General features: G+C 52.5%; 1 protein-coding gene across 3 annotated transcripts in view; it reads left to right on the top strand.

The window, feature by feature from the left end:
• Positions 1 to 310: 310 nt before the first annotated feature.
• Positions 311 to 22,927, top strand: part of GOLGA3 (golgin A3) — a 43,463-nt gene continuing 20,846 nt past the window's right edge. Inside the window, exons 1-11 of one of the 3 annotated variants that reach the window (XM_075534455.1) lie at positions 311 to 598; positions 9,697 to 10,008; positions 11,011 to 11,292; positions 13,578 to 13,690; positions 14,137 to 14,816; positions 15,221 to 15,332; positions 16,537 to 16,843; positions 18,331 to 18,533; positions 20,009 to 20,146; positions 20,892 to 21,053; positions 21,288 to 21,656. In XM_075534455.1, coding sequence (XP_075390570.1) covers positions 9,882 to 10,008; positions 11,011 to 11,292; positions 13,578 to 13,690; positions 14,137 to 14,816; positions 15,221 to 15,332; positions 16,537 to 16,843; positions 18,331 to 18,533; positions 20,009 to 20,146; positions 20,892 to 21,053; positions 21,288 to 21,656 — 2,493 coding nt within the window. In that variant the 5' untranslated portion in view covers positions 311 to 598; positions 9,697 to 9,881. Of the gene's footprint in view, positions 599 to 1,001; positions 1,020 to 9,696; positions 10,009 to 11,010; positions 11,293 to 13,577; positions 13,691 to 14,136; positions 14,817 to 15,220; positions 15,333 to 16,536; positions 16,844 to 18,330; positions 18,534 to 20,008; positions 20,147 to 20,891; positions 21,054 to 21,287; positions 21,657 to 22,927 lie in introns of those variants that run through there. The other 2 variants (XM_075534457.1, XM_075534456.1) reach the window with 2 other exon arrangements.

The raw sequence follows: 22,927 nt of genomic DNA on the forward strand, positions 1-22,927 counted from the left end.
GTCTATAGAAACTAGTAAGTGAAATCAACAAGATCTCAGCATACACGAGTTTGTGATTTGAATTACACAAAAGCCATATTTCTATATACTAAAACTGGGTATGTGTAAGATAAAAACACGATGCCACTTACAATTTCTCCATAAATAACGGGCCAGCTCAGTGCCCTCTACCTGTAAACCGCACTAAGGCGAGGCGGGTACATAAAGGCCGACTGGCGGGGCAAGGGCGGGGACCAGAATGACGTCACTTCCCCCGGAAGCTCGATGTCGGACTTCCTATCGCGGTTTAGCCCTACGAGTCCGGAGATTGGGTATCTCTGGAGAAAGGGTCACAGGCTCCGAGGTTCACGTTCTTGATACCTCCTCTTGCCTGGCTTGAGTGGGCAGAATCTCGACCCTAGGCCCGGGGCTTTCCCAGCCCGACTGGCGGGCGGAAGAGGGCAGTCTCGCTTCCGGAACGCAGGCAGCGCGCCTCACTGGTTCCCCGGGGACTCCGCGGCCGTTGCACCGCCGGGCCCCGCCCCTCGTCCCGCCACGTCTCCGCCGGAGCCGCTGGAGGCGCCGGGTGGGGCTACCTTCCCGAGGCCGCATTTCCTGGGTGAGGATTGCAGGTGCCCCCCGGAGAGGGTGGGCTAGACTGGCGGAGGACGGGACAGGGCGGGCGCGCCAGTTACCCGCGGCGGCGCGGCCGGCGGGCCAGTGAGTTACGGTCTTTCCCTGACATTGGCCGCGGGGCCTGGACGCCGCGTTCTGCTGTCAGCGGAGCTGACACTGCACCTCGGGGGGGTTGATCATCGCCTGAAAGGCCGTGGATCATTTCAAAGGCGCACGCTGCCTTGCGGCATATTGCAGAGTCCGTGGCGCTGCACGCGTTGCAGCCCTGGGGTCCTTTTGCAGGCGTTCTCGCTAGTCAACCAGGGTTACGACCCTGTGGTCTGTATGAGCGGGAGCAGAAAGCCTGATGGTGCGCCCCTTGGTTTGCCTCTCTCCGGACAAACGAATTGTCTTCTGTACTCCAGGTGCTTAGATATGCTTCTTCCACGGGGAGTGGGCCAGGCGCTTGTCACTAGGTGTGAACTAGGTTGCTGAGCGCCACTTGTGTGACAGGTAGTGTCACCGTCGGTGTTGGGACGCAGTGGTCAAGTGTTTCAGGGCCTGCCCTTAAGTCTGGTGGAGGGACACAGACCATAAATGAATATTGGCTGGGGGGGGGGCAGGCAGGCTAATTTAGGCGACGTGGAAAGGCTAGGGGAAGTAGGTGACTCTTGAGCCAGTGCCTCTAGGGAGAGGAAGCTAACCTTAAAAGCTGTGAGAGAATGGTCCTGGAGAACTAGCAAGTATAAAGACCCCGAGGGAGGAGTAAGTTTGGGGTTCTTAGGTAGAAAAATGTGACCAGAGTTTGGTCGAAAAGTAGGACAGTATGGGAAATAAAAGTAGCCCCATTGGCCAGTGGGTTAAATGTTGGGCTGCTGACCAACCAGCTACTCTGGAAAAAAGGACGAGGCAGTCAGCTTCCATACAGATTTCAGAAACCCAAGGACAGTTCTACTTGGATCTTTGGGGTCACAGTCCATGCAGTGGGTTCTTACAGGCTGCAGGTAAGCAGGATCAGGTTGCCTGTGGCTTTATTAGTTTTGGGTAGAGTTTTGACTTTTGTTATCAATGTGATTGACAGCCCCGGGGATATTGTGAGCCATTACATAGATTTTTTAAAGTTGTCTCTTTAAGATATCATATATAACCCTTTACTGAGGTGATAGCTTTCAGTTACAACGTACCTTGAATGGCAAGAAAGGGGATCTGTATTTTAACTTTGTCATGTAATGTAACTTAGGTGCTTTAAAAGTACATGTAATGAAAAAAAAGTACATGTAATATAACTTAGATTTCTCAAGTGAGAATATCATTAATTGACCGTTATCTGTCAGTTGAAGGGGAACATAATCATCATTGCTGCTGTTTGTTGAGGGCCATTTTGAGCTAATTTCTGGATTACCGCACTTTATTGCTAAGGAAATAGGCTCAGACTAGTTCAAGGAATGTACCCTAGAATTCACATCTAGGTAGGAGCCAGAATTTGAAGCCGAGGAATCTGACATAATCACTATGTTGTGAGGAAGGAGATGGCTAGTCATATTTTGGGTTTTCACTCTGTATACAGGCAGACCCCCTTTTACTGCTCTTTGCTGATACTGCGTAACCCTGCGTTGAGCAGTTTTATAGGTGTTCCCCACTCCCACCTACCCCCCAACAACATGCACTCACCTTATGTCTTGTTTTGGTCATTTTCGCAATATTTCAGTCTCTTTCATTATGCTATCGCACACCTAATAGACCACATTATAGGGTCCGCATCACTTTAACATGCACTGGAAAACCTGAAAATTGGGACAACTTGCTTTACTGCAGCTATCGTTTTATTGCGGTGGTCTGGATTCAAACCTGCAATGTGTCCAATGTCTGCCTGCCTATACAGGCTTTTCTGTGTTTCCTTGTGTTCATTGTTGTGACCTCAACCAGACTTACCCATAATGGGAATCCTGTTTTCCTTTTGGCTGGGCTGTGCCGTTTCTGAATGCCATGGAAACTTCTCAGATCAGGCCTAGTGGAGGAGATGGAGCTAGCCTACTTGGCCCACCCCAGGAAGGAGGGCCATTGGAAGTCCTGGGTATGCCTGAGCTCTGGTTCTCATTGTGGAGTCCCTTAGTGCCAAGAGCTCAAAAGAAGAGAATTCAGGAGTGGGCCAAGATGGCACACTGTTTGGCTTGCCTGCTTCAGGGAAGTAGAATTTCCTTGGATGCTGTTCTTTCCTGATGGTGCCAAGTGTAGATGCTCTTACTGTTGCCCCTGTGATAGGTCCTTGGCTAGTGTTCCTCTACCTGCCCCACTGGTTGTCATGTTCTTTCTTTAATGGCGAAGTTAATCCGGCTAGTTCTGTTGATTGACCTGCTCTTCTTGCTTACTCAGGTGATGTTACTTCTCTGTGTTGCTACCACAGTGCACTGCTCTTCTGGTCTACCACTCCAGGGTATTTTATCCCCTCACTGGAACCACCACAATACCCTTAAAAACCAGGTGCCTTCTTAACAACTGCTACATATATAATTCAGTGACATTGATGACATTCAGGTTGTGCCACCATTTTCACTATCCTTTGGCAGAAATATCCTACCATAATCAGTATAAATTCAGTGACCCTCAAGCAAATGCTCTTCCTCTCCCCGCTCCTCCTACCCCTGGAACCACTAAGAATCCTTGATTCTTTATATTTGCTTATTTCATTTAGATGAGAACATGAAATATGTTGTGACTGCATGTTTTCGTTCAGTGTAATGTTTTCCAGTTCAGTTTTCCATGTGGCAGCATGCATCCATCAAGATTTGCTTTTTCTTCAGAGCTGAGTAGCATGCCATTGTGTGTAATTACACTACGGTAAAGAAAGAAAATGTTTACTGTGCTTTAGATAAATTTTTACAGATCAAATTAGTTTCCCATTTGGTAGCTTTTGCATCAGGTTCTGAGATGTTAATTGCAGTCCCTACAATGTATCAACACTCTCCCCTTTTCCACCCTGAATTTCCCTTTATTTAAAATCTGGATTTTCAACCCTTTCCTGCCTTCTCATCTTTGCTTTTGGGCAAATGCCACTCTGATCTATGTTGATGGTTCTATGGTGCCCTCAACTCTCGGGTTGGTGGTGTCTACTGTAAGGGCCTGTCCATTTTGGCCGAAACACGGTCTCTGGGAATGGCCTCAGTTCCAGGTCAGAAGGGTGTCGTAGGGTCATAGTCTTGTGTGTCCCTCAAGCTTCTGTCAGATCAGTGAGTCCGACCTTTTTTATGAATTTGATTATTGTTCTACATTTTGCTCTTGCTTTGTCCAGGACCCTCTGTTGTGATCTAGTCAGAGCAGATGGTCATGGTAAGCGGGCACTATCTAGTTCTTCTGGTCTCGTGGTCATGTAGTAGTATACCACTTACTTGTCCGTTCATCTGTTGATGGACATTTTGGTTATTTCTGCGTTTGGGCTATTGTGAACAGTGTTGCAAAGAACGCTGGACTACTGATTTCTGTTTGCATTTCTTCCTTTGCTTCTTCTAGGAACACTTAGTCTTGGGATTGGCAGAGGGTGTGTATGTGTGTGTGTGTGTGTGTTTGTGTGTGTGTGTGTGTGTTCGTTCAGTCCTCTGAGGAATCGCCATCCTGTTCACCACACTGGCTGAGCCAGTGTCTTCCCACCCTGAGTGGGTGAGAGGCCCAATTTGTCTATAACCTCGCTAACACTTTTCCTTTAAAAAACAAAGCAAAACCATTGTCATTCTAATGGAGATGAAGTGATACTGCATTGTGTCTTTGATTTACATCTCCCTACTAACTAAGGAGAGGAGGCTGGAGGAGCTGGGAGTTAGGTGTTGGACTGAGACGCATTCAAACCCACCACCACTCTGAGGGCGAAAGATGAGGTTTTCAGCACCGTGAGTGCTTACAGCTTCAGAAGCCCTGTGTGGAGTTGCTGTGAGTTAGAATTGAGTCGCTGGCAGTAGGTTTGGTGTTTGGTTCTGGGGGCTAATGATGCTGAGCACCTGTCATGTGCAACATGTTAGCTCTGTTCTCATTGGTGAAATGGTGAGGCCCTGTGAGTGTTGATTGGCTTGTAGTTTTCACAGGAGCAGTTTTATGGATGTGCAAAGGCAGCATTGACACTTGGGGAAACAGTTGTTTTGTCTTCTTGGTTTGGAGCCATTGTTTGCTAAGGATGGCACTTGGCAGAGCCAGGGATGTAATTCAGATGAGTGGTACTTGGAACTAGGGAGTATCTGCGATGTAAGAAGGCAGACTTATAGGGATCTCTGTTTCTAGGGACTTCCCACTTGTTGTGGATGGAGTTGATATGTTAGTTTTCCCCGGGTGGGAAATACCACTGTCCTTGGCTTCCCTAGAGAAAGAATTCACGTTGAAGCCTGGTTGGTGATCCAAGTGATTTTACATAGAAGCCGTTTCAGACGTTACAGTAAACTGAACATAAGCCAGAGAGAGAGAGTCCGTGGCATAACTGTTTGGAATGGCAGCACAGCTATGCTGAGCTGTGTGTAGCCGCTGGGAGAGCGTGCTGTCTCAGAGTTACAGGCTTCCTGTCTCAAAGACCTGAATGTGCGCATGCCCTCTAGCCCTGAGTAGCTTCCAACTTCCTGTAATGGGTGAGGGAGGCTTTGGCATGTAGACGGACAACCTCTAATTCTGCCTCTAGCTACCTAACAGATGGACGTGTGCACATTCACACATCGACATACACACTCACTTAAATAGATGTACACACACACAAGCATAATCACATTCACACAGACATGTATAAACCACAGATAGAGCATACACATACATGCTCACACTCATAAACAAATACACCACTCATAAACTCACCACACAGACATACACAGACCACATGCATGCACACTCATGCTTGTAAACACTCATGCACAGGCATGCAAAGAGCACACATACATTCACACAGTTGCAGTATGTGGGTAAAGATAGTGGTAGCTAAAGGAAAAGGATGAGGCAGAGCAGAGAGACATTGGAGGAGACATTGGCGGAGACACAGGTAGAGAGGGAGAGCAGAGAGACATTGGAGGAGACATGGGTAGAGGGGCAGAACAGGGAGACATTGGAGGAGACGCGGGTAGAGAGGGAGAGCAGAGAGACATTGGAGGCGACATTGGAGGAGACATGGGTAGAGAGGCAGAGCAGGGAGACATTGGAGGAGACGCAGGTAGAGAGTCAGAGCAGAGAGACATTGGAGGAGACATTGGAGGAGACGCGGTTAGAGAGGCAGAGCAGAGAGACATTGGAGGAGACGTGGGTAGAGAGGCAGAGCAGAGAGACATTGGTGGAGACGCGGGTAGAGAGGCAGAGCAGAGAGACATTGGAGGAGACGCGGTTAGAGAGGCAGAGCAGAGAGACTTTGGAGGAGACGCAGGTAGAGAGGCAGAGCAGAGAGACTTTGGAGGAGACGCGGGTAGAGAGGGAGAGCAGAGAGACATTGGAGGCAACATTGGAGGAGACACGGGTAGAGAGAGCAGAGAGACATTGGAGGAGACGCGGTTAGAGAGGCAGAGCAGAGAGACATTGGAGGAGACGTGGGTAGAGAGGCAGAGCAGAGAGACATTGGAGGAGACATTGGAGGAGACGCGGGTAGAGAGGCAGAGCAGAGAGACATTGGAGGAGACGCAGGTAGAGAGAGCAGAGAGACATTGGAGGAGACATTGGAGGAGACGCGGTTAGAGAGGCAGAGCAGAGAGACATTGGAGGAGACGTGGGTAGAGAGGCAGAGCAGAGAGACATTGGAGGAGACATTGGAGGAGACGCGGGTAGAGAGGCAGAGCAGAGAGACATTGGAGGAGACGTGGTTAGAGAGGCAGAGCAGAGAGACTTTGGAGGAGACGTGGGTAGAGAGGCAGAGCAGGGAGACATTGGAGGAGAGGCAGGTAGAGAGGCAGAGCAGAGAGACATTGGAGGAGAGGCGGGTAGAGAGGCAGAGCAGAGAGACATTGGAGGCGACATTGGAGGAGAGGCGGGTAGAGAGGCAGAGCAGAGAGACTTTGGAGGAGACGCGGGTAGAGAGGGAGAGCAGAGAGACATTGGAGGAGAGGCGGGTAGAGAGGCAGAGCAGAGAGACATTGGAGGCGACATTGGCGGAGATGCGGGTAGAGAGGCAGAGCAGAGAGACATTGGAGGAGACGCGGGTAGAGAGGCAGAGCAGAGAGACATTGGAGGCGACATTGGAGGAGAGGCGGGTAGAGAGGCAGAGCAGAGAGACTTTGGAGGAGATGCAGGTAGAGAGGCAGAGCAGAGAGACTTTGGAGGAGACCCGGGTAGAGAGACAGAGCAGAGAGACATTGGAGGAGACGCGGGTAGAGAGGGAGAGCAGAGAGACATTGGAGGCGACATTGGAGGTGAGGCGGGTAGAGAGGCAGAGCAGAGAGACATTGGAGGTGACATTGGCAGAGATGCGGGTAGAGAGGCAGAGCAGAGAGACATTGGAGGCGACATTGGAGGAGACGGGGGTAGAGAGGGAGACATTGGAGGAGACATTGGCAGAGATATGGGTAGAGAGGCAGAGCAGGGAGACATTGTAGGAGACATGGGTAGAGAGGCAGAGCAGAGACATTGGAGGCGGCCACTCCCGGTGGTGGAAGAAGGGCATGTTAACCAGCGGCTCAGCTTCTGCAGAGTCATGGGTGCAAGAAAAGCGTTCAGTCAGCAAACACTTCCCACTGCCGTCTGTGTGGGAACACAGGACATTGTGGGGATTAGTACCAAAAGGCAGAAACCAAGTGTTCAAAACCCATGACCTTTCAAAGCAGAATGCTTGCTGTTTCATAGGGTGTCTGGGATTGTAGCTGAACTGCCAACCATTTTGGTTGTGTCTTGTAGCGTATCACCAAGATTGTCCATGAACTTGGTGAAGGGGTGATTTTATGTTGGATATGCCAGAACAGGTGTGTTGTTTAAACCCCTCTGTTAGACCAACTTGACTAGAGAAACAAATCCAGGGACACTCAGGTGTGTAAGAGAGAGAGCTTTATATCAAAGAGCAATTATGTATTGAGAAAACATCCCAGCCCAGTCCAGATCAAGTCCATAATTCCGATATTAGCCCATATGTCCAATACTAGCCCATAAAATTCCTCTCTAGACCCATGCAGCACATGCAATGATGCAGAATGCAGGAAGATCAGAGGCCAGTGGGTAGAAAGCCTTGTGGATCCAGTGGCAGTGGAAGCATCTCAATGCTGGCGTGGGTCTCCACAAGGCTCCTCCAGCCCTCTGAGTGTCTCAACAGCAGGAAAGGGAAGGCAGAGAAAAGAGGGGATCTGCCCTCTAATGATCTATTTATCTCCATAGAGCAGTGGTTCTCAGCCTTCCTAATGCCACCACCCTTTAATACAGTTCCTTATGTTGTGGTGACCCCCAACTATAAAATTTTTTGTAGCTACTTCGTAACTGTAATTTTGCTACTGTTAGAAATCATCATGTAAATATTTGATATGCAGGATGTATTTTCATTGTTACAAATTGAGCATAATTAAAGAATAGTGATTAAAGCATTAATTAAAGCATTTACCCAGTAACTATAATTCCCGAAGTGTCGTTTTACCTCCAGTACAGCTGCTTTCAACACAGCAGCTGCTTTTAACAGAGTAGCTGCTCTCTACATGGTAGCTGCTCTCTACACGTGTGACTGGTCCACATAAGTACATTATGGCGCCAACCCTGTCACATACACCCACCTGTATTTGTGCATGGTGCAGGTGATGGGGTTCGTGCGATGATGTTATCACACTGGGCCCTTGTATGTGGGCGCATCTGCATGTGGGCGAACCGCCTGGAGACGGATAGAGGAGCGGTGTTTCAGCTCCTGAGACCATCGGAAATGTGTGTTTTCTGATGGTCTTAGGGGACCCCTGTGAAAGGGTCATTTGACCCCCCAAAGGAGTTGAGAACAGGTTGAGAACCACTGTTGTAGAGCCTCCAAATGAGGTCATCATGCTGTGACCCGAATGACAGGCTAAACTTCACCCCTGCACTCTTAATACACTCAAGTTGATAAGAGATTATATAACTACCCGACCCTCCTTCCAGCCCCAGGGACCCACTCGGCTTTCCTCCCGCCTTGGGAATCGCGTCTAGGTGAAAGGTTGAACATTTACAGAGACATAGCAGAGTAAGAGCTCGTATGGCACACAGATAGGTTTTGAGAGCAGCCTCATTTCTGTGGTTTAGATGTAGTTTCTGTGTGATGGGTGCCAGGGTTGCGGGGGCCCTGGGCTGACCCCAGGAGGCTTGCTCACAGTGCTGTCTCGATTAGCTGTGGTGGGCTGGATCCCTGCAGTTCTCACAGGCGCTGACACACTGCACCAGAGGTACATATGTTTGTCACCCCATGCCTTGCCACGCTGCTCAGCAGCACTGTCAGCTACGTGCTGTGTCTCTGGCCTGTGGGGGCTGTGGCAGCAGAGGGGGATACGGTTTATCAGTTACGGGCCCATGCTGATAGCATTTCACAGGGAGACATTCCTGGGACACGTGATGACTGCACAGGTGGTCTGGACTGTGCCCCCATCACCAGCCTCTTGTCAGGGAGCTGGGGTGGAGGACAGAATCCCGGAAGGCAGCCAGACAGTCCTGATGCTGGCAGTGGGCGCCAGCCCCTCTGCGGGAGGATGGCCTGCTTTGGGTTTACCCTGTGGTTTCTATACAGACCCTGTGGACCAGAGAAGGCAGGTGGGCGGTTTTTCTATCATGAAAGGTATTCACCACAGAACGGAGCATAAAGGCAAGAATGAAGCTTGTCTGAAGGGCAGTAACTGTCAGCACTCTGCAAATGGACTCGGGGCTCCTCTGGGAGGAGTCTGTGCTCCATCGGCGCTCTTCAGAAGTGAAAGATGACCGCCTGCCAAATGCGTGCTCTTTGACAGAGCACAGTGGGTTGAGTTAGGTGATGGTCCTGCTGGGACAGAGATGAGAAGTGGTCGCTTGCTATCCAGTTTCACGATAGCTGCCTTTCTGGGTGCTCTCAGACCAATAGTCCCTGCGGAGTCTTCGAGCCCAGGCCGTTACGGGCTGCTACCTTATATGTATCTCTAATCCTGAAAAATGGAACTTGAAGACACATTCTTTCTCTTTCTGTCCTACCAGCTATCATGACATCAGTTAGCTGTACTTGAAGCCAGCTGGGACTCTAGATCTGCTTCAGACCATGGGACGCATGGTGCAGCCCTTCCAGTGAGGGTGCCGCTGCTGCTGATAGAGAGAACCAGCCTTGCTAGGAGGTTTCTAACCACCGCGTGCCATCCTGCATCACCCCATCCGCGCGCATCACCATGGACAGTGCGTCTGCCGTGCGTAGTGACCTCTCAGAGTCTGATGGTGGTGCCTCCTCAGGTCTCGGGACCCTTCAGGATTCCCCAGACTCTCCAGTGCAGCCTGTCGAGTGGGGTGCAGCCTGGGGTAAGTCACGGGTCTTCATTCATTGAAGGGTGTTTTTAGACATCTCTTGATTGAGTGTTGTTTCTTATTTGATGCCTATTCTGAACTTACCACCATTGGTGATAAACAGGAAGCCGGGTGCTCAGTGATTCTGGGGCCACAGCGCTGGGGCCCCGTGGTTCTGGGTCGTGGGATGGAGGGTTTGATGGCTACGAGGGTGGCCGTGCAGCATTTCTGAGGCCACAGCGGTGATGAGTGTATGAGCTACATGGATTGGGACTCATATTTGCAAATGGAAAGTGACAGGAGTCCCCTGGAATTAGCTGGGGCGGAGGGGCTTTCCTGGAGACGGACCGTGCACAGCCTTGGAGCCACCACAGGCCCACACAGAAATCCGGGACCCTCAGGGACTTCTCCGCCGTGGTCACACAAGGCTTCAGAAGTGACTGCAGGAAAGACTGGAAATAGCTCAACTGCCACACGTCTCTTGGTGTAGTAAACAGTCCTGTTGGCAGGCAGGACACTGGCAGTTGGTGGCCGGGCGGGCCAAGAACCTGAGTTCTGTGCTGACCCCTGGAGCCACAGGGCTCCGCCTGCCTGGGGGCTTCTCTCTGAGCAGGGTGGGCGAGTGCTTGGCAGTGACGCTGGAGTCCGTCCTCCGCCCCGGGGAGGCGGGCACTGTGGCCCTGCTGCATTGTCAGCCTTCCCTCCCTCTTGTACTTTTTTTCCTGTCTGTGTCTTAAACAGATTATCTTGGGGCTTCTCACAGAGCCTATTAGTGTGAAAAGGCAATATGAGTGTTTGAATCGCACAGCTGTGGGTGGTGGTTGTGGTTCATCCCACGTGATCTGCTGGAGGGAGGAGAGTCTGGGCTGCTCTGCTCCCAAGTGAGCCCATCCGAAAGAGATGTGAAAACTGCTCTTGTTCTCCGGAGGGCTCTCCCTGTGTCCCAGTTAAGCCATGTGTTTGCACAATGACTTCTGGTGTTAGGGCCGCCATGCTCACCACGGCTTTCTTTTCCAGGTGCCAGGGGAACCGCGGGCACAGCTCCGGGTGAAGGAGAAGGCCTGGAAATGCCCAGCCAGGGGCACAGCTGTCCAAATGGGCCGGGGCGGCCCTACCCAGGCCCTGCGCTACCTCTCGACCCCACCCCTCACCCTGTGGTGGGTGCTGACTCAGCTCCAGGTGTGGCTGGTTTCCATGACAACCTAAGGAAGTCTGAGGGCACTAGTGCTGAGGGCAGTGTTAGAAAAGAAGCTTTGCAGTCTCTCAAACTAAGTCTTCCTATGCAAGAAACGCAACTGTGTAAGCATCCACCCTCCCACGTCCTTCTTGCTCTCCTTCCCGGAGGCAGATGGGCATTGCTCTGTGTGTGTGCATGTGTGCGTGTGCACGTGTGCGTGCCTGCCATTGTGAAAAGCAGACAAGTGCTCGGTGTGAAGCCCTCGTTGACCTCGTGCCTCGGCACCACAGTCACCCGAGGGGCGGTCTGCTGGCTGACAGGGCTGCGTTGAAGAGACAGCGACTACTGTGTGCTTGCAGCTTTTTGTACGACTTGCATTAATGAATGTTTACATGCGCTGATCTCTGGGGCTTCAGAGGTAGAGGGACTGCACACCAGAGGCCATGAGCCTGGAACCCTCTGGACCGTTTACCCTTCTTTGCCTGCCTGCCCACCAGGTCACTCTTCATGGCCTCGGCAGATATACCCGTGGATTTTGATCAGTTTTTAAAAATGGGATTATGTTGTTAACACTGGTGTGTTTTTCTTATTTATCTCTTTGATAACAGGGAGTTGGCCCTGTTCTCTGTACATGTCCGCCTGTTGACCGGTGGCCAGTGCTCCAGCAGCACCATGGTGCATGGGCACTGTAAGTCCAGCTCTCCCTACTAGACCGGGCTCCTGGAGTAGGGCACCGGTCAGCACCCCGGGGTCGGCTATATGGTGCTGGGCTGCGCCTCCCATGCGCTCCCTCATTCTCATGCTCGTCTGTCAGCAGTGCTGTTGTGTTTTTGTTGCTACTTTGATTTGCACTTCTCTGTCACCAGGGAATTTGAACATCTTTTGCCCCTGGCCGTTTCAGCTGGCCCAACTGTGAACAGTCTATTCCTATCTCTACCCATTTTTCTTTGGGGAGATTTGTCTTTTTCTTTAAAAGCATACTTTTTTTAGGGCTGCAGGGTGGTTTAGAAATTGTTGGAAACTAGCTTCCCACACACAGGTTGAGAGGATTCATATGGATGTCTGGACTCCGTATCCGAACAGTGGGGAATCACTGGCCTTGGGTCTCCACAGAGCTGTGAGTGGCTCTGTGTTCTTAGTTTCCCATATGGTCAGGATCTACTGGGTTGTGCTGCCCCTTTTTGACTATATGAACTCCCTGTGACACTATGCCGAGCAGCCCTGGCTGTCACTGAAGGCTGTGACTCCTGCCACTTCCTGGAAACTTGCAGCACTGGTTTGCATCCAGCTCACTGAGTTGTCTTGTCTGCATGGAGTCAGCCTCAACAAGAAGTGCAGGTGGTTCTTTCAGTGGTCAGTTTGCATGTTAATGGTGACAGGTTCCCTTTCTAGGGAAACTCCTGGTGACTGCTCAGATGGCAGGATTTGTTTAAGACAGCGGCTCCCTACCTCCCAGGATGCACATCTGCGGGTGGTGGGCTGGATAAAGCTGTGGGACTGCAGTTTCTACAGCACCCTCTGCCACTGTGATGAAGGCAAACGTGGCCACCAGCTTGAAACTAGAGTCGACACTCGGGTTTTATAACCATCGTGCTTTTACATTCAGATAGTTGGCCTTTAGGTCCCAGAAGAAGTGATTTAGGCAATGTGTATTTCAATCCTATCCTCAGGCAGTGTGTTATGGTTTGCCTCCTGTCACTGGGTGCAGCTGCTGGGCTGGCTCTCACCTGGTGGAACACTACAGCTCTTGCAGGTGCCACAGCCTTGACCTTGTAGCAAGTTCCAGATTTGTCCCATGAAGCCCAGGTCTTCAATAGTGTTATGCCTTTGATAAGCAACCGACTAATCTAGATACATGGCTAGAACTCAGGTAAGCTTTGGGTCAGATATTTCTCAGTCTCTTCCTACGTCAGGAAACATTGTGTGGCGCCACTTAACTGCTCGCCGGCATTGTCCCTGGTCCTCATCGCTGCATGTTGTTGCTCCGTGGCTGCGTTCTGTAGGTTCCCTGCAGTTCGCTCGTGAGGTCTGAGCACAGCGTTAGGCTTTATGAAGGTTGAAGGTCTGTGCCACAGCACGCTCAGCCTTGGGAAAAGCTGTCAGGCAGTGAGTTCTTTTTGCAATGGAAGAGCCCATATTGCGCGTCCTTTGCTGTACAAGCTGGATTCCTGTGGCAGCAGTATGCAAGGGATGGTAGGAGCTGGTGGCCCTGTGACAGGCTCGTGTCTTTGCCGGCCACGGCATTGCCCTTCTGCACTTGATGGCTGTGCTTTATCAGGGACCTAAAGCATACGTTTAAAAACAGACAAGCCCTATTGGTGATTCAGCATAGAACGGTCCGTGCATCACTGCTGATGTGTCTATGCTGTGACATGTTGCGCCTTTTTAAATGACTGTCATGCTGCAGGCTCAACTGAGGCCTCACTGCCCCTGGAGAGGGAGGAGCAGGTGCGCCTTCAAGCTCGGAAGCGGCTGGAGGAGCAGCTCCGGCAGTACCGGGCGAAGCGGCATCAGGAGAGGGTGAGTCTCCCCCAGCGCTGGTGCCCGCGTCTTCGCACGGCACGGCCACAGGTTAGGCGTCGCGACAGCATCTGCGCCATCCTTGGCATACTTTGCCAAGTTCGGTGCATCTGTTAACCATGCTTCTCTGTAAACGTAAGACCAGTTTCACTGAATAGGACTTTTTTTGTTCTGCTTACAATTTTGTGTGTGTAGATCTGGACAAAAAAAGAGAGACTAGCCAGAGAGGTTTTCCAGAAGGCTTATGCTGAGGAAGGTGCAGGTGATTTTCATAGTGCTGCAAGCCACTGTGATGAGTCAGCGTGTGTGCTCGAGCCTGGCTCAGCAGGGGTGTGGGTAATTGGGGCAAGATGTGAGTGGTCTCAATGGAAACCACCATTTGGATGGCTGTTTCAGAATGCTTCTTGTCCATTTTAAAGATGTTTATAATTTTGTTTCCTTTTCAGTCCAGCCAACCAGCCACTAAGACAAGACTTTTCAGCACCTTGGACCCAGAGCTCATGCTCAACCCTGAGAACCTGCCAAGGGCCAGCACTGTGGCCATGACGAAGGAGTATTCTTTCCTGCGCACCAGTGTTCCTCGTGGGCCGAAGGTGGGCAGCTTGGGGCTCCTGGCGCGCTCCAAGGAGAAAAAGAGCCCCAAATCGAGCAAGATTCGGTCTCTGGCCGATTACAGAACTGCAGATCCAGATGCCAGGGACTCAGGTGGTGGCGCCTCAGCCATCAGTCCCTCTGGGGGTGCTGTGAGCAGGGGCAGCATGACGTCTGTGGTGTCTGAGGCCAGCCTGCCCCCCGAGGCTGACGCCCACTTAGAGGATGCCTTGCTGGCTCCAGACGACGCCTCAGAGGTGGACGGCAGTGAGGCTGGGCTCAGGCTGGACGGGAATGACAGTGACAGCTCCTCCTACAGCAGCGTGTCCACCTGGGGCGCACAGGGCACAGTGCTGGCCGCAGCCAGTATCCAGGATGTATCCTACATGGTCAATGGCCAAGAGGTCACCACGGATTCCCTGGGACAGTTTCCTTCCATTAAAGATGTTCTCCAAGCTGCAGCAGCTGAGCATCAGGGCCAGGGGCTGGAGGTCAACGGGGACGTCCGGAGTCGCAGAGGAAGCCTGTCGAGCAGGTGGGCTCAGGCACTGTCCTGTCTGCATGCTCACCCCTGGGGGCTGTCATCCGTGCCCCAGCCGGCATTCCCTCCCTCTAAGGCTGGGCTGCTGCTTTCTGGGAGCAGAGTTCAGAGTCTGCAGCACTGGCACGCCTTCTTCCAGGCACAGGCATTTTTCTACATCGCACTGCTTCTTAGCCAGCTCGTGGTTTGGTGAGGGTGTCCCAAACCCACGGTGGCCTGAGGGCCGCACTCCTGGCAGGGTGTTCGGTGTCGCTTTGTGCTGTGCAGTAGCTCTCTGTTTTGATTTTCTCACTGTTTGTCTGAAGCACTCGGGGCAGAGTGGCAGGGAGGGTGGACTGTGGAGAAGGCAGAGCAGATGCAGGAATGTCGACTACCTGGGTGTATGTGTTTGTCTCCAGCGTGTCCGTGGGGAGCTCTGTTGCTGAGGCCCAGGATGAGATGCTGCAGGTGCTCAAGGAGAAGATGCGGCTGGAGGGGCAGCTGGAGGCCCTGTCACTGGAGGCCAGCCAGGTAACTTCCTCTGTGCAGACAGGCCCTGGGCTTTAACGGCGCATAAGTGTCGTTACCTAGAAGCTTTTTACTGGCAGTTAGTATATTACAGGCACACCTCAGAGGTACTGCAGGTGCAGTTCCAGACCACAAGAGAAAAGTGTCAGTATGAAGCAAGTTACATGTGTTTATTGGCTTTCTGAGGAAGCCTGGTGGTGTAGTAGGGTTACATGTCAGGCTGCTAACCGCACAGTCAGTAGTTCAAAACCACCAGTCAGTCCGTAGTAGAAAGATGAGGCTTTCTACCCTTGTCCTGACTTAGCATCTCAGAAACCTGTAGGGGAAGTCCTAGTCTTTCCTGCAGGCTCAGTATCCGTTGGAATCTATTCGTGGCCATGAGTTTGAATTTTGGAATGTGTGGAAAGTGAGGTGGACACCACTACACTGGCGTCTGTTACCTATGCAGTCACGTGATGCAAACAGTTGAACACAGAGACACAAAGCGAATTCATGCTTCTGGCAAAATGGTGTTGAGAGACTTGCTCAGTGCTGAGTTGCCACAAACCTGAATTTTTCTGGAAGCTGCACTGTCTCTGCAACACAGTGTAGTGAAATGCAATGAAAGGAGGTGTGCTCATGCACTGTCCAGGTTGCCTGGACTCGTCAGCCAGAGGAGGGCTTCGGTGTGTGCAAGGCCTCCTGTGTCCCTGGGTGCGTCCGAGAGCACACAGGCCGGGTGTGGGGAAAGCCAGCATCCCTGACCACAGGCCTCTCTGCCCCCCGCACCATGTGTCATTAGCGCTTTTGCTGATGTGGGCTCTGGGGTTCTCTGAGGGTGATGTAAGAGGGTTCAGAAGCTTATGGAAGATTTGAATGAAAGATAATGGCATCTTCCCGTGAACTTTTAGAAGCTCTGGTGTTTCTCTTGTATCATCACTCACATTTCGGTTGTTGCAGTCTTTTGTGAGTTTAGTCTCTGAGTTTTCCTCTGACCCGTCCCTGTGCTGTGTGGCTGCGTTCACCGGTCTGCCTGGGTGTCTCTGTGCTCAGTCGTGGTTTCACCTAGCCTTGAGTGGATGCGCAACCTGTGCCTCCCAGGCCTATTGAGGACTCGTCTCGGGACGCTGTTGGGTGGCTGGCCAGATTTTTTTGTTCTAATGTAAAGTTTTCCAGTCTTCATCTCACTTGGTTCTCGTGAAGTAACTGCATGTTGGGGCTGTTTCAGGCACTGAAGGAAAAGGCCGAGCTGCAGGCGCAGCTGGCCGCCCTGAACACCCGGCTGCAGGCGCAGGTTGAGCACAGCCAGAGCACCCAGCAGAGGCAGGACTCGCTCAGTTGTGAGGTGGACACCTTGAAGCAGTCCTGTTGGGACCTGGAACGTGCCATGACCGACCTGCAGAGCATGCTGGAAGCCAAAAATGCCAGCCTGGTGTCCTCCAACAATGACCTGCAGGTGGCTGAGGAGCAGTACCAAAGGCTCCTGGCCAAAGTGGAAGACATGCAGAAGAGCATGCTCAGCAAAGATAACACAGGTGAGGAGTCTCCACTGCTCAAGAGTGGGGCTTGTCTGGTTCATGGTCTGACTGCTGTAACATGTATCTCTGCGGCTGTGGGTTTAGACTGCTTGACAAGTTACACTTCTGTAACGAGAGTGCACCCTACAGGTTTTATACAAGGTACAAGGGGAGCGAGTGGAGCCTGGCGGTTTTCTGTGGAGCCTATACAAATACCGACGAAGTAGAGCGGCCACATGCACAGCTTCAGATTTTAAAATATTTACACCACCACCGAGGGTGCTGCTGAGGCATCTTCCCCCACTTGGGATCTGACCTCCAGGAAGCGGGGTCCCTCTAGGGTCCCACAGCAGTAGTCCCTGGAGCCTGGCCACTGCTCAGCACATTTGTCTTCTGAGTTGGGGCTGGGTGTGAACAGCCGGTCATTGAGAGTCTGAATCAGTTAAGGGTTGTGTAGTTGCAAGTACTGGAAAATGCAGCCCAAGTTGCCCTCCACAGAAGAAGGGGGATCACGAGAAGTGGGAGTGCACGGGAAGCTGGGGTTGAAGCTGGGGGGGGCCCAGAGGAGAGTCTCTCTCTGCCCTCAAGCTGGAACCAGGAGAGCCTGGGTGAAATCTGGCATGCTGCCACAGGCAGAGGGCTCCGTTCCCAGTCAGATGGTGGCCTTCTTTCAGAGCCGGCACCAGGTGGCGTGGTCATCCAGGTGAGCTGGACTCATGTCCCCTCTTCCTGAGGATGTTCTGTGTCTCCCCACCTCATGCATCGCCTCGGCTCAGTCCAGTCCCTGATAGTCACTATCCCTGAGCATCCAGGGGTTGGTGACAGCAGTTCTCCCTGAGGGTGCCAGAGGCAAGGCCGGCCCTCAGTACTGTGTCGCCCTGTGGCCTCTCAGCAGACTTGTTCTCACGGTAACAGAGGGATGGCTCCACCCCCGCTTCCCTCTCACAGCCGCTGTCACAGCAGAGGGCTTCTCTTCCAGCCTCAGACATGGCCCCTAACGGAGGAGGAAGCTCTCTTGTGTGTGAACCATGCAAATCCCTCCCAGTCATATGGTCTCTAATTAGGCCACATGGCTTCACTAAACTTGTACCACGGCAAGGCCATCTCACTGGTCATGGGGTAGGTAGGGATCCTGCAGCCAGTCCAGGACAAGTCACCTGTATACACTGAGCTGTTTGCATTGCTGTGTTTGCCCTTTCTGTGTCTTGTTTTTATTTTACATTTGGGGAAAGCCTTGAGTGGATAGTGTTTTGTCATTTAAGTCTGTGTAGGCTGTTACATTTTGTCTCGGCTGTCTGTGAAGTCCAGTCTCCTGGTTAGAGTTGACACACGGGCTGGCCAGAGGTGACACACTGCACAAAGGCCACATGGGCTTGGCTGGTAGCTAAGAGGACATCCCCCAGGCCAGCAAGGATAGGAGCATGGTGTCTGCATCTTGTCCTCAGTGAGCGACTCAGGCATGTGTGTGTCTGTGTGTGTATCTGAGTGATGTGCATTCTTTTCAGTGCATGACCTGAGACAGCAGATGTCGGCCCTTCAGAGCCAGCTGCAGCAGGTGCAGGTGGAGCGCACGACACTGACCAGCAAGCTGAAGGCGTCACAGGCTGAGATCGCGTCCTTGCAGAGCGTCCGGCAGTGGTACCAACAACAGCTCACAATGGCACAGGAGGCCCGAGTCAGGCTGCAGGGCGAGATGGCCCACATCCAGGTGTGGACACGGTGGCCAGGACTGACACTGTTGCTGTATTTAATGAGGCTGGTTCCTTGAATCACAAAGATGTTGTTTCTAAATTTCTCAGGAAAATTAAAATGCGAAATCCCCCCTCACCCCAGTCCCACCCCCTTCTCCTGTGCAGGAGCCTCTTCCATGAACTCTCAGGGGTCTCTGCTTCTGTTTTGAGCAGATGTTTGTTCCTAGTGTCAACCTCCCTCTGAGACTTTTGTCCTTTGGTTTGGCTCCCAGTCCACTTGCTCCTAGAACGCTCACTCCCGCTGTGGACATGCCAGCATTCCCCGTGGGAGTGGTTTGTGTTTGGGGCCTGTAGCATAGTTGTCCTCTGTTGTTACTGTGCTGGTTGTGCTCAGACCTGTCCGACATCTGCAGGACAGGAGACCGTCCATACCCTCAGGGGGTGTCACGTTGGACACTTGTGGACTGGGAGCTCCAAAGGGCACTGAGGTCGCACGTTCAGGCTACCTCGATTCTTAGCAGCAGGCAGTAGGCGATGGAGAGGCTTTAGAGGATGGGCTGCTATCAACAGGAGCCCTACCTCAGCGTGGTCACTTAGTCTACATGCACTTAGCAGTGGACTTTATGGACTCCCTTTTCTTGTCCCCCCTTGCCTCTGGTAAAACATTGTAGGTTATAGGAAAACATTTGTTCTACTTAAAACTTGCCAAATTAAGCTGTGACATGAGGGCTGTCCTTTGGAAGCAGGCATATTCATCTAGGAAGGGACAGTGTTCAGCATGAGCCAGGTCATGATGTAATCTGGAGTCAGCTATGGAGGGTCAGTGGCAGCAGCACTCTGGGAGCTTTAGCTGCCTTTTACAATTAATTCCCTTTACACCTCTAGTTCAGCACTCAGTAGCTGGGCATTTTAATGCATCTTACGACCTTGCGAGGCCCTCTCTTTCCCAGCTTGGGTGACTGGTCTGTAGGAGGTGACAAGAGGACGTGGGAATGGAGGACTGAGATACAAGAGGAGGGAGGGTGCAGGCCTTTTGGTGCTTCCACTGATGGGGAACCACTGAGCCCAGTCTCCCCGAGACGCTCGCTCTTGGTGATCTGGGAAGCAGAGTGGCACTTGGTAGCCCAGCCTGCTCTCCGTGCTTCTCTTTTGTGCCTGCTTGCTCCCTGCGGGGCCCACGTACGCTGCTGCGACTGCCCGCCTCCTCGAGGTAGTCTCTCTGTGGCTTGCGTGTCAGAGCCCTGTTGGGCAGGGTGGCTTGACTTCCTCCCAGGAAGCTTTTGTGCAGACATTGCCACAGCTGCTTCGTCTCAGGCTCTCCCTTCTACTGAGGCAGGGGCCCCAGCTTGATGGTGGTGGGCAGTATGGCCCACATGGCAGCAGGTAACTTGTCGTGTGCTGGTGGCGGTGTGCCCCGTTGGTGGCCCAGAATAGGCTGGCGTCCGCACGTCTGTAAGTGTGGTGACTTTCTATGTGGGCTTTCTCCTGTAAGGTTGGACAGATGACCCAGGCGGGCCTCTTGGAGCACCTGAAACTGGAGAACGTGTCCTTATCCCATCAGCTGTCCGAGACCCAGCACAGGTCCATCAAGGAGAAGGAGCGCATTGCTGTCCAGCTGCAGAGCATTGAGGTGAGTGCGCTCAGTCGGGCCTGGACGGTGCTGGTGAAGTGTGGTGAGTACGTGGCCTTGGAGAGGAGCCAGGCTGTGTGTGCTTGTTCACGGCGCCTGCCATGCTCACCGCCAGCATTTGGGTCCCTTTTATATAGACCTAGGCTCTTGTTGGTCTGCTCCTTCCCAGAATGAAGTAGTCCACGTCCTACAAACATGGAGTGCCACTGAAGGACATAGCTCAGTTATAAGGTCCCAGGCTGGCTGCACCACACAGTCACAGCGGCTGTCACCTTGCCCCACACGTGCTGCCTGCCTCCTTTGAGGGCATGGTCTGTCATATCACCTCGTAATCTTGGGGTTTGACCTCTAGGTCCTTCCCTTTTTCACATAGTGACCAGGGACAAATCCTCTTTCCAGCAGGGCAGCTACAGGGCCTCACCTTTCCCAGGTGCAGTCCTGGCAGCAGCACCACTGCTTTTGCAGTCCTTGAATTAATTGGCCAGCAGCTAAAAACTCACATGGCTGTACTCAGCCTCGGACACTCCTGGGAGCCTGCTTCTCTGAATGTCACTGTGATTTGTTCATCTCAGTCACAGGTTCCACTGTTGAAAATACAGGGCACTGCCGGCAATGTCTGCTCCCTGTCAGGCTCTGTCTAGCCAGCCTGGGGTCACTGGCGCCTTCAGTGGAGAAGGGCCTTGACTGGCTGCTGGTGACCTACAGGCCATCTTGAGTTTTAAAACATTTCGCTTTCTGAGCCCAGGCTGACATGTTGGACCAGGAAGCTGCCTTCGTTCAGATTCAAGAAGCTAAGACCATGGTGGAGGCGGACCTCCAGAGGAGGCTGGAGGAGTTCGAGGATGAGAAGGAGCACCTACAGAAGGTGGCAGACTCTGCCGCGTCCTTGGAGCAGAAGCTGGAACAGGTAGACTCACCTGAGCTTGTCTTAAACAAGACTTCCCTGTGTGGCACTGCGCCTGAGACTGGCTTTTAGAATGCCACAGCTGGGGCTAGGTGGCCCCTGCAAATCTGGCCATCCGCAGACTTGTATGCAGAACACTTTCCCCCAAGTGCCCATCAGTTTTACTTCAAGCCCAAACAAGAGGAAACGTACAAGCTCACTTGCCAGGAGCCACACAGAGTTGTTGTTTTTGTCCAGGTGAAGCTGACTTTGCTCCAACGAGACCAGCAGCTGGAGGCCCTGCAGCAGGAGCAGCTCAGCCTGATGAGGCAGCTCACAGCAGCCCAGGAAGCCCTGCAGGCCAGGGAGCAGAGCCTCGGGGACCTGCAGACGCACCATGAGGAGCTGCAGGCCCGGCTGGAGGAGATACAGGGCGAGGCAGCTGCCAAGGACGATGCCATCCACTTCCTGCAGAACGAGAAGATCGTCCTGGAGGTGGCTCTGCAGGCGGCCAGGAGCAGCCAGGAAGAATTGGACAGGGGCACAAAACGCCTGGAAGAGGGTGCTGAGGAGACGTCAGAGGTGATCGAGCAGCTGAGACAAGACTTGGCTGTGAAGTCCAGCCAGGTAATGCGGCCCATTGCTGCCTGTGGGAGTCAGGTGCGGCATGTGGTTCTCTCTGTGCATCACCTGGAGGGTGTCCAGGCTGCATGCTGAAGGTTTTGCTTGACACCTTTGAAATCAGTTTGCTAAGGAGACACACATTTCTGTTCCTGTGACACAGAGATCAGCTTTTTCTCACGTTACCTGAACACGCATGCACTTTGAATTTCCTTGTCCGTGTGCCTGGCTGTACACAACCCCACCTCTGATGCCCCACATGCACACGAGGGGTTGTCAGAATGGCCCACCACTGCAGATGTGTGGGACCTGGGAGCAAAGGAGGGACTGCGGCGCACAACCTGGCCCGTGGCTCAGCAGGTGGTCGTGGCTAGGGATGCTACGTGCTCGTAGCGTGACGGGTTTTTGATGTAGACTTGGAAAGTGTAGGTAGAATGAAAAGCTCAAGAATGATGTGGAAGGAAGCAGAAGCCGTTTGAGACTCTTTCTTCAGAGTGCATCCGATAAGCATCAAGGACAAGAGGAAATCCATTTATTTTGCGTTGGGCAAGTACCTCCAACAGAATTCTTTTCTGAGAGAGATGCACTAGGCAGATCACAGCCAGGAAAACATGCAGGAGGCATGTCTAGTGCCCGTTGCCCCCCAGAGGACAGCCAATCCCACCAATGTCAAGCTAGTATGACTCAGCCTCCCTGAAGGTGAGGGGCATGTGGCTCCATTGGATTCCGAGGCTGTAACTGTTGGTGGAGACAGGCTGCATTCGACAGCTGGTGGGCTCACCCGCTGACATTCCTGTGTGCAGCTGAGTGCTTTAACCTCTTATGTGCAGCAGGGAGAGGCATTAGGGAGGAAGGGTGAGGATTTTCAAGAGGACTCTGATTTTCATTTTATGGTGGTTAGCTCTCAGGTGGGAGAGCTCCACTGAGACTCGGGGATCCTTGGAAGTGAGATTACTAGAAAGTCTGAATCCAACTGGGGTTGCTTTTCAGAGTCACTGGTAGGATAGGGCTCCCTGTGCTAGGTTACCTGGAGAGCAGAGTCGAGGGACTGGTGGCAGTGTTTGAGTCCCTGGGGGCATCTCTCCAATCCCATTGTTCCCAATGCCCCAGATGTACTGGGTTATCTCTCCAGCCCCAGAGTCTGCTTTTTTGCCTCAGCAGCACCCACAGAACTGGGCCTTGGGTCCCTCGAGTATCCATAGGAGTCCACGTACTCATGCCTCCTTGAAGGGCTCAGGGCTTCCCTTCTGCATTTCTGAGTCGTGGCCCCCTGTGTC

Source organism: Tenrec ecaudatus, chromosome 16 (assembly GCF_050624435.1).
Source record: "Tenrec ecaudatus isolate mTenEca1 chromosome 16, mTenEca1.hap1, whole genome shotgun sequence".
In the NCBI taxonomy this organism is placed as follows: domain Eukaryota; kingdom Metazoa; phylum Chordata; class Mammalia; order Afrosoricida; family Tenrecidae; genus Tenrec; species Tenrec ecaudatus.